Source organism: Eublepharis macularius, chromosome 18 (assembly GCF_028583425.1).
Source record: "Eublepharis macularius isolate TG4126 chromosome 18, MPM_Emac_v1.0, whole genome shotgun sequence".
Lineage (NCBI taxonomy): Eukaryota > Metazoa > Chordata > Lepidosauria > Squamata > Eublepharidae > Eublepharis > Eublepharis macularius.
This window is the reverse complement of record NC_072807.1, coordinates 32,187,637-32,198,811: the sequence shown is the minus strand read 5'-3', so window position 1 is coordinate 32,198,811 and position 11,175 is coordinate 32,187,637. Positions and strand designations below refer to the sequence as shown.

At 50.3% G+C, this 11,175-nt stretch overlaps 1 protein-coding gene across 1 annotated transcript in view; it reads left to right on the top strand.

Annotated features, from left to right (window-relative positions):
* Window positions 1-1,952: 1,952 nt before the first annotated feature.
* HCN4 (hyperpolarization activated cyclic nucleotide gated potassium channel 4) overlaps window positions 1,953-11,175 on the top strand; it is a 115,734-nt gene continuing 106,511 nt past the window's right edge. Inside the window, exon 1 of the mRNA XM_055002801.1 lies at window positions 1,953-2,638. Coding sequence (XP_054858776.1) covers window positions 1,953-2,638 — 686 coding nt within the window. The remainder of the gene's footprint in view (window positions 2,639-11,175) is intronic.

Here is an 11,175-nt window from a genome sequence, read left to right as displayed (position 1 = left end):
CAAATTGAATGTACTCATTTTTCCCCGTGCCTGGTCCCTGGAGATGGGAGTCCCTTGGCCTTTCTCCTGCTCAGTTTCCCCCTGAACTACCCCAAATTATCAACACCCCCCTAACCCCCCCCCACCTGTGATTGCAAATGTTGCAGGGATCTGAAGCCCTAGCAAGAGGGATGGGTTGAAGGAATATGATGGAGCAGAGCAGGTGTGGCTCCAGAGGTCAGAATTCAGCTGGGAGATCTCTTGGGAACCCCCATCTATGCTGCTTGCGGAAGTCTCAGGAGGGAAGAAAACACCATCGAATGTAACTATGTTTTAGGGGTAGGAAAACAACCTCGCAAATGCCCCAAACACTAATAACAACAGATTTTGATGCAGACTCACAGAACTGCAAAACACACTAGCTTTTGGCAACGCAGAGATTTTGGGGGTGTTTTACTTACGCCCATTGGCATTTCAGGGGCGGTAAGGAATGCACCTCCAAATCACAACCTTGATCTCTTTGGGTTTCTCCAAAGGTTTCCCAAGGCGTCTAATGGACACCCCCTTGCCTTTTCAGAGGTTTAGAGCAGGCTTGGGATGGAGTCTTGAGTGGCATGAACTGCCTGGGTCAACGAGATATGGGTTGGAGCAATCAAACTTTTGGGGGCAGCAGGCGCCCCCCCCATTTGTTTTGAACCAGACCAACGATCCTTTGTGTCGCAGATTTTATAAGCCCATTGAGAGGCTGGTACAGCCCCACCTTGACAGGTCGGATTTACAGGAGCCACTTAAAGCGCTTTTCAGCCTTTGGTGCGGAGGTGTGAAAAACTGAAGGGGTTCCAAACGCTCGAGTTATGCGTTTTCTGACACGGAGGGGAGGCCGCTTTAATTGCAAGCATTGCTAGCTTTCTGAATCGACTGATAACCCAGCAGAGAAGGTCGGTTTAAAAATTGCATTTATCCGACCAGCCTGCGCGCTTTACATGTGCGATTTGAGTCTGGAACGCCTTAAGACATTTTTCTTGCTGCTCTGGCTAGATGTGCCGTCAGATTTCCAAGGTTCAGAGGATCATTATCATTATTATTATTGAAGGGTTTTGCATCTACCCCTTCTCTCTTTCCCCAGAAGAGGAGTGGAGGGCGATGGCAAACCTTGGACCAAAGAGTCCATGCTTAGCCTAGCAGCCATGGGGCGCGTCAAGAGTCCGGGACTGACTGCAAATAAATGGAAGAAGAAGTCCGGGGTTGAATCGGAGGAGAGAAAACCATGAGGGTCGCGGGAAGACCCGCAATGCCTTTCCCCTAACGCCCAGCGCCGACTGGCCCGTGCCCGGGACGCGGGTTCGCTGCGCATCCGAGGCGCCTTTTGCGCACACCTTCCCGGCCAGGCGTTGCCCTTTTAAGAAGCCGGGGTGCCCGCGCAGGTAGGCAGAGCCCCTCCGCCGCGGTGGCTCCTATGGCAACCCGCTCGGATCAGCTGGCTTCATGAATATTCGCCCAGTCCCAGCCAGCCGCCGGAGGAAGCGGCGGTGCCGGTGATGTCAGCGGCGCCCCGGCGCGGGGGGCTGCAGGTTGCCGCGGGCGGCTGAGCCCGGGGCGCGGGCGCTGGAGCTGCTCGGCGGGAGGCGTCGCGGGGAGCCCCGGGGAGCGCCTCGGCCCGGCCGCCCCCTCCGCCGCGCGAGCCCCCACCATGTCCCGGGCGCTGCAGGGCTGCCGGGTGCCCCGGGGCGGGCGAGCGGGCGGGCGGCTGGCCCAGTGGGACGCCAGCTAGCCGGCTCGGAGCCGCTGTGGGGCTGCCCGTCCCCGCGCCCTGCTCGCGCGTCCCTTCCGAGGCGGGGAGGAGGCGGAGGCGGAGGAGGCAGAAGGGCCATGAGCTGATAAGGCGCCGCGGAGCGGACGTCCCTCCGGCAGGCTGCAGCCGCGGCGGCCCCTCTCCGCTGGCCGACCTCTGGCGCGCCGGAGCGCCGCTCGCCATGGAGCGCCTGCCGCCGGCGATGCGTAAGCGCCTCTACAGCCTCCCGCCGGAGATCGGCCCCAAGGCGTCGCTGATGGGCGAGGAGGAGGAGGAGGAGGAGGAGGAAGGCGCCGGCCAGGACGCCGCCCGCAAGAGCATCCGCCTCAAGCCCCTGCCCTCGCCCTCGCCAGGGGGCGCCCGCGGGCCCGGGGCAGGAGAGCCCGCCCGGGCCGGCTGCGAGGCGGTGGAGAGCGCCAAGCCCGGCACCAACGGGGACTGCCGCCGCTTCAAGGGGAGCCTCTCCTCGCTGGCCAGCGGCCGCCACCCGCCCGAGGCGCCCGAGGAACGCCGGCTGATCGGTAGCGAGGGGGAGGCGGCGTCTCCTGGCGAGGACGGGAGCCCGCCGGGAGCCCGGGAGGCCCCGCCGGGAGGGTCCCCCGCGCCCGCCGCCTCGCCGCCCCCGGACGCGCCCGCCTCCGCCTCCGTCAAGGTGGAAGGGGAAGGAGGGACCGAGCAGATCACCTCCGAGGAGGAGCAGTGCCTGGGCCAGGCCGGCTTCATGCAGCGCCAGTTCGGGGCCATGCTGCAGCCTGGGGTCAACAAGTTCTCCTTGAGGATGTTCGGCAGCCAGAAGGCCGTGGAGAGGGAGCAGGAGCGGGTCAAGTCCGCCGGCTTCTGGATCATCCACCCCTACAGCGATTTCAGGTAACGAAACCCACACTGGAGACCACCACCGAACTCCGCAGCCTTTGACCCAGCCACAGGTCATTGGCAGCAGAAGCTGCAGTAGATTTACTCAGAAGCAACCCCATTAAGTGCTCGGGATGCAGCTGAAACTTTTTGGCCCCAGGTGCTTAGAGGACCTGCCGGCTTCTTCCCCCCAACTTTTAATCTCCAACTTTCATATTGGAAACAAGCCCCCTTCCCTATTATGTGTTCCAAAATAGGTCAAGGGGTGCTTATTCCAAAACCGAATATTGCCCCCCCTGCTTCCCCCCCTGCACACACCTGATGCACCTTGATTTGCTGATTCAACATTCTGCAGAGGAGCATTTACTCAAAAGGAAGCCCACCTGGATCCCCTCCTTGTCTGCAATCCTGGGTGTGCTTTTTAAGGTATAAGCCTCTTTTAACTTGGTGGGACTGACTTCTGAGTAAATGGCAATGCCTTGCTGAAATTCTCTTGCCCCCAACCTGAGCAGCACTTGGGACAGAGGGCCTTTGCTCTGGCTTGCTGTAGCACCAGCAGAAGTGTAAGCAATGCAGCATCTTTGGCCTTGAATTTGTATGTAGCAGGAGTCGCTCTGCTCATTAAAGGAAAGACCTTCACGGAATAAAAGATTAGAGGGAGAGATTGTAGGCAGAGACTCCGCTCTTTAAAAGAAATGATGTAAATAGAGCCACTTATAACCTGAACCACAATGTGGGAATCTCGGGAAGAAAGGGAGGGGTTAATGAATTAATTAACTCAAGGGCTAATTTCTGTAAAGTGCAACCACAGAGAGTGACTGAGGGTGGTAGGGAAAGATCTTTCTGAACTGACTGCCAGCTGCCAAAGTTGCTGCTGTACCACCCATAAATGTTGCAACCCAGAAGAAGTGCAAAGGCCAGTCCTTGCTGGGTTGGTTTTAGCAAAAGTGGGGCACGTGCAAATATCTCTATGAAAAATCCTTTCTTGGCCTTTTGGCTAAGATCAAGTATGGTGTAGTATATGGAAAACGCAACAAAACATTCTGCCATGTTCTGCAACACACCACACTGCCTAAGGGAAGACTTAGGGAAGAGAGAAAGTTCAGAGGGAAAGAACTCGTGACCAAATGAACAGATTGAGTTAGTTTGGGCTATGCAAAGACAAGGAGATTCTCCTGCCCCTAAAGGACAGCTTGGTTGACTGTCCCCAAAATAGGGACCGTAGCTCAGTGGTAGCGCATCTGCTTTGTATGCAGAAGGCCCCAAGTTCAGTCCCCGGCATTTCCAGTTGAAAAGATCATGTAGCAGGTGATACAGTATACCCTGAGACCCTCAATCCATTGGAGTAGACAGTACTGACCTGGGTAGACAAAGGGGCTGAGTCCGTCTAAGACAGCTTCATACATTCAATCAGAAATATTTAGAATAAGGGCCACAGCTCAGTGGTAAAGCAGAAAGCCCCAGCTTCTGTTAAAAGGCTCAGGTGGTCAGATGACGTGAAAGACCTCCACCTGAGACCCTCTGCCAGTCATAGTGAGAATGCTGAACTTGATAGAACAGTCACCTGATTTGGCTTAAGGCAGCTTTATGTGTTCACAGGTGACTGAGCACGATGCAGGGTTTACATAAAGCCACATCATAAAACTTGTAGACTTGAGTAAAAGTCAGCCTTATGGAAGATGTTGGAATTGCTTCCCGGGTACCTCTGATTAAATGAGGGAGTGTAAACCTTGCGAGCGACCTTGTTTTAAAGAAATAGCCAGGCTTCTTATTGGTGCGGCTCTTTGGATTTCTTTTTTTAAAAACACATCTCAAGCTGTTGCCTGCTGACCTATAAGTCTCAAAATAACAGAAAGACTCCTGTTATTTTTTTAGTTAGACAATTGCATTCCCAAGGAAGACTGCAGTCTCTTTGCAAGTTACTTACATACAAGTGAATGGGTTTCTATCAGGGCTACCCTATTCCTCAGCGCTGAGGTTTCTGGTGACGAAATCCTAAACAGAGTTATCGTGCCACTCTAAGCCCTTTGATGGGCTTCAACTGGAGCGACTCTGCATTGTATGAGACTGTAAATGGCTTCAACCGCCAAGCCCTTGCCCTCCTCTCCAGTTTCTCTCTTTTTTCCAGCTCCACCTCCGGTTGAGGCCCAATTGCCACCATGGTGCCCCTCTAATTCTGCTGTGGTGTCTTGTAGCCTATGGCGCTTGCAAGCTCCGTGAAGGATAAAGGGCTGCTTTTGCAACCAAGATCACAAGCAGAGGAGGGATACACTGCAGAAAGGTATCTGCAGAGCAAATAATTCCAGTCTCAATGACTTCAACGGAGAGGGCAGACGCTGGCGTGCTCGCCAGCCAGTAGTCACCTCAAAGTACAGAAGTGGCAGGTTTCTATTCTGCCTCGTGCTGGTTTATCTGTTGGGTAATCCCAAAGGGGCAAAGTAACAGCAGTTATTAAAATGAACACATCATAAAAACATTCTGTGCACGGTAATCTCATCAGGGAAGCTTTTTCTGAGATTAAGGCTGCATAGGATTGCAGGAGTGGCACACACTGAAATGCCTTTACATTTGCTTAAGGCTGGCCGTATGTGCCTGTACACAAGTACCCCTCCCCGATGTGGTTTCCAGAAAAGGAAAATATGCAGTAGCTACTGAACACAGCTCTAGCACTTGCCCTTTTTGCTCATTGGTGGCACGCAGAGTGTAACTGGTTCTTTTCAGGCCGATATGCAGGAAGGGAACGCTCTCAGAATTGCCCATGGAAAACCCAGCGCTGCCCTAAGGCTACCTCTTGAGTCTTGAGTGGCCTTGCAGTATTTTTAACTAACACCTACCCACCAATTGTTGCTTAACTAGATGAAAAACTGGAAAAGAGCTTTCTGCACAGACGTATGAGAAGAAAAGCAGAAGTGGCAGAAACCGCTAGATTAGGTGGTCTGTGCAGCAGCTTTTGAATCTTCTTCCAGCTGAATGGTTGCATACATGCCCTGCACTGCTTTTCATACTGAAATTGGTGCTTAAAGTACTCTAGAGAGGCAGAAATTTTGCTTGAGGTTCCCATCTCCTGCAAGACAATCTTGCGGCAAACAAAGTTCAGAGATAGTTACGTCTAGGCAGTTATCCTAGAGGTAATACAACCGTTTTTTCCCAGTCCTAGCATTCCAAAGCAGTTATGAACGTAAATGAACTTGCCTGCATGCATACATACACACATATATGAGAGAATTGACAGACTGCTGTATTTTCTTTTATATATTTTCTCTCCGTTGTTTTTGGTGCTGTTTTATTTCCCTTTGGCAAGGTAGGAATAACGAGTTTGATTTTTTTTTTCTTGGCAGCTAGTAGCATGCTAATTTTGCAACCCCTAATTTTTTAAATTTTTATCTTTTATTTCTGGTGAAGGGGTCAAATAGACTTCAGAAACTCTTTGGCCCATTCACAAGCTTTAAGTATAGTTTTTGTTTTGGTAGGATAAACTAACATACTGTTCATCCATCGAGCTGTTCTCCCTTGCAGCAGTTCTCTGCAATCTTAGGCAGAATCAGGTCTTATCTTAGCCGGGGATTGAACCTGAGATATTCCGTAAACAGGGAGGATGCTCTACTGATGAACCATGGCTGCACTCTATGCTTTCAACTCCTTTTAGCCTCCGCAATGTGTCCGTTACAAGTTTGACAAGATGTTTTTCCTGTGATTCAGTGCTTAAAGATATGTGCAATCAAAATTTTTAAATGCCCAGCATGTCTAAAATTAGGCTTAGAAAATTCTTTAAAACGAGACGCGAGGCATTAAAATTGGCCACAAATGTGTAAAATAAAGCCTAAGAACCAGTTGGCTCAGCAGAGAGCAGTCTTAAACTGGTCTACTCAGAGTCATACTCAAGTCTATTCAATGGGGCTTACACTCAAGCAAGTGTTCTTATGATGGCACTATTTATCTAGGACATTTCTAAGCCCATTGTTCTAAGCCCATTGATTTCAATGGGCGTAGACTGGAGTAACTCTGCTTAGGATTGCACTGTTTATCTCACCCCTCCAAAGAGCACAGGGTGGTGCATATAGTTCTCCCTTGTCCTTTAATCTTCACAACAACCCTGTAAGGTAGATCAGAGAGTATCTGGTTCAAGGCAAAGATCTTATGGTTGTTGTGGGTTTTCCGGGCTGTATCGCCATGGTCTTGGCATTGTAGTTCCTGACGTTTCGCCAGCAGCTGTGGCTGGCAACTTCAGAGGTGTAGCACCAAAAGACCTGCAAAGATCTTAATTTGGCTCTCCCAGATCTTAGTCCAACACTAAACCCTAAGCCACCCTGGCTGATATGCTGTAACAAACTAGCAGTATAGCAAGAAGGGACTAGTCTCCTGATTGAAACTACAGCTCGAAGGGGCTCATCTCTGGAGAGAGGGATTTTGAAACATTTGTCACAGCAGGGGAGAATCCATCTCTGCAGCACTCTTTCAGTTCTCAGCACCGCAGAAGGAGGAAAGCAGAGCAAGGCCTTCATTGATGGTAAGAGGTGAAAGTGTCCCAAGCAGGGCTTTCTCCGTGATCCGGTTTGGTAACTGGCAGACGAGGGACCAAATCTGCTTTTTTGCCCTACTCTTGCTTTTCCTGCGGTGTTGAGGCTGTGGAAGAAGGAAGCAAAAGGCCATCAGGAGGGGATTCGGGCATCCAGAAGCCCTTAGAGCCGTTGCAGAGAACTCTGAAGCTGTAGTGCTCATTCAGGAAGGCCAGCCGATGGGGCCCAAAATGACGTGCTCCCCAGTTCCTCTCTCTCCTTGCCCTGGTAAAGAGGATTGGCGATGCCTCCTGCTTCACATGCTCTGCTGTCTCTCGGGGTTTATTCTAAGCCCCCCCCCAATTCCACAAGCAGCCACTGCATCCACCCCGATCACCAAAACACCGACACCAAAGCTTCTTCTAAAAGGAAGGGGGAAATCCAGAACAGGAAAGGAGGAAAGCGGGAGAGAGAGTGACACGTAGAGAAAGACAATATTCATCTGCATTTTCTATTTTTATCTTCTTTCTTGTCATCTATTTATTGTCTGAGAACTGACCTAGCTCCCTTCGAAACACCATATGCCCGACTGCGCAAAAACTTTCTTCCCACCGCGCAGTGCTTTCTCCTCCTCTACAAAACATGCCGAGGCGCGTATTAAAACCAGTCTGCCATCTGTCACAGAGGGAGCGCGGATGGGCATCCCAGCTAGTCAGCTGTGGGTTGGGCGATTGAGGGCTACAGACTTGCCCCCCCTGCCTCCTACCTGTCCTGCTAAGTGGACCCAAAACAACGCTGACTTGAGGTGTAACCCAAAGCAGAGACTCAAGTGACTTCAGGTCTCGTTCTAAATGAATGGAAAGGCTGGGGAGCAGCAAAGAAGTCTGCAGAAGTAATGAGGGAGGGGATTGTAAATGTAGACCCCCCCCCAATGCAATTGGGGGGTGGGAATCTGAGGGGACAAGAGGATGCCCCGTGGATAGCAGCGAAGTTGACATGTTTGCTGACTCACTGCTGTTCTTCTGAACGGAAGCCAGTCCCCTTCCCTCACTGTACAATTTCTCTTTACCGTTAGAGTCAACCAGAAGGGAAGCTTGGTAGAACTGTGGTCAGATCTGTCTAAATGACAACTGTACGCCATCCTGATTCAGATTTGGGGCCATGCAGAGAAGAGAGAAGGCAGTTTATCCTCCCTCTCTCAGACAGGTTCACTGCTTAAAAGTGTGTGAGTGTGTGTGTGTGGTGCCCTCAAGTCATAGCTGACTTATGGCAACCCCTGCTGGGTTTTTCAGGGCAAGAGACTATCAGAGGTGGTTTGCCATTGCCTGCCTCTGCAACCCTGGTCTTCATTGGAGGTCTCCCATCCGATTACTAACCAAGGCTGACCCTACTTAGCTTCTAAGATCTGATGAGATCAGGCTCACCTGGGCTATCCAGGTCAGGGTGATCTCTTTAAAGTAATCTCCTGTATTATCATTAGCCCTGGGGGAGGCACCTGTCTTTTTGCCTTCAGGTTACGAAAAGTGTGCAGGTGGGGTTGGTGTTGACAAAATGGCGTAGTGGGCAAAAGAATTAGCCCCTGCCCCGCCACCTGGGCCTGCAATCAAACTCAAGGCCATGTGTGCCTGCAAATTTGCTTTGTAAAAATGCTGGAAAGATCCTATTGTGCCCATTGCCCACCCACGTTTCTGGAGGGACAATCGGCAGGCATTAGATAGGACATTTTGATGGTGACTTTCCCTCCTCCCTTTTTATCTCTCTGCCTGTTTCAAGGAGCTTTTCCTGGTGACCTGAAGCCTATTCTTTGGCCTTAGTTCTCTTCCTGTGCTTGCGCACATTCATGCCTACAGGGCATCCTGTATTTGTGTCACAATTGTATCTAGAACCCCTACAATTTCCATCTTCTATGTTTATTTTAAATGACTTCTTTTCTTTTGCAAATATAACAGCCAGGATTGCTTTATCAAGGAGAATGGTGGAGGAAGCTCTGAACCCTTTCCTCTCATTTTCTCATTGCAACAGCCACCCCCAAGGGACCCCCCCCCCAAATACAAGGATTTGTACATTTTCCCAGCCGAAGCAGAAACAACTGGAGGCAAGAAAGTGGCAGGGGAGGGAAGGGTTAAAGCCCCTCCCAGTGCCTTCTCCTTGATAAAGCAATCCAGGCAGCTAAATTTGCAAAAGAAAAAAAAAGTCATTAAAAATAAACACAGCAGAAGAAACCTTATCTAACCTTGCTGTAAGGATGTGGGGCTGTCGTGGGAGATAGCAGTAGAAGAAAGCCGAGTTAATGTGCCAAGAGAGTGTATGCAGAACAGCTCACAGCGGTTAGACATTGTAGGGGGAAATGAAATATACTTTCTGTGGTAGCACTACCTTTATAGGGGAGATGGCTGGATTTCCTGCCACAAATGAGTACCAATCGTGGGAGCCCCATATATTAAAAATTTGTCTCAGGACTCACTGGGTCGCCTTATGCAGTTGCCATTCCTAAAGAGGAACACTGTCCATGCATTGTCCAGAAACATAGAAAGGAATGATCACTTTTGCTTACAGTCCTTGGTTTCATTTCTTCTTGTGTTCAACATGGCATCTTTTCCTTCTTGGAGGACTTTCTACTCAAGTGGCCACTTGGGGTGATGCAGTTGGAAGGATGCTAATGTGCTGTTGGCTTATTGCCATCAGCATGGGAAGAGACAGCAGGTGTGGCTTATACCCATTGGGAATCCTGGATCTGCGATACTTCCAGCTGGACCCAAAATGAGCCCCTGTGGCCTAGCTGACTACTTTGAACTGTTCTCATTGGAGGGCTGTTGCATCTCTGCCTCCTAATGATGACTAACATTAATGTGACATGCGAGGGCTATTCTTGACTTGGCAGCAGGGCTTTTTTTCAGCGGGAACGTGGTGGAACCGAGTTCCGGCACCTCTTGAAAATAGTCACATGGCCGGTGGCCCTGCCCCCTGATCTCCAGACAGAGGGGAGTTTAGATTGCCCTCCGCGCAGCGCCGAGGTTACTTTAAACTTTAAAAAACTCCCCCCTTGTTCCAGCTGACCCAAAGTGATGTCATTGTGTAGTCCTGAGTTCCACCACTGAGTTCCACCACCAGAAAAAAAAGCCCTGCTTGGCAGCAACAACTGTAAGAGTTTTAAAGTACAGAACCACTTCAGATTCTGTTTAGGACATTTTCATCCCACCCTTCTTTCAAGGAGTTCAAGGCAGTATGTGCCATTCACCTCTCCTCCATTTTATAATCACAACAACCTTGTGAGATAGGCTCATCTGAGAGGGCTTGATTGCTCCAAGGTCACCCAGAGAGCTTTATGGTTGAATGGGAATTTGAACTTGCATCTCGCCAGTGTGATGCCCCAACGACTACATCACACTGGTTCTTGCCTTAAAAAGGAATAGGGACAGCTGATTTAACACCCATCCCCCCCCCAATTATGACGACTTCAGAACCCTTTCTGAACATGCAACATACCTTCTCATAGTTCATTCCCTCCTGCTGCAAGATAATAAATAACATTCAATTTATATGCCGCCCCTCAGGACAACTTAACATCCACTCAGAGTGGTTTACAAAGTATGTTATTATTATCCTCAAGACAATTACCCTGTAAAGTGAGTGGGGCTGAGAGAGCTCTGAAGGAGCTGTGGCTGACCCAAGGTCACCCAGCTGGCTTCAAGTGGAGGAGTGGGGAATCAAACCCAGTTCTCCAGATTAGAGTCCCAGCGCTCTTAACCACTACACCGTACTGGCTCTCCTTTTCTGATACGAGGAATTATTCAAGTTTGAAAAGCATTTGGGAAAAGGGGCTCTGAGAATGAAAGCCCCATTTTGCTTTTGATCTGTAACGTACACTTGCTAAATAATTGGGGCAGTTCGTATTTTAAATTGTAGAACTTCTGCCATCTCTACTTTGGCTCTTGGCACACTTCAGCTAAATCCATCTGGAAAGTGTTGGCCCCGAAGTCGGACAGTCCTTGTCTTTAGATCTTGTTGCGTTTTCCAGCAATGTGCTTCGCAACAGTTTTACTATCACTGCAAGTC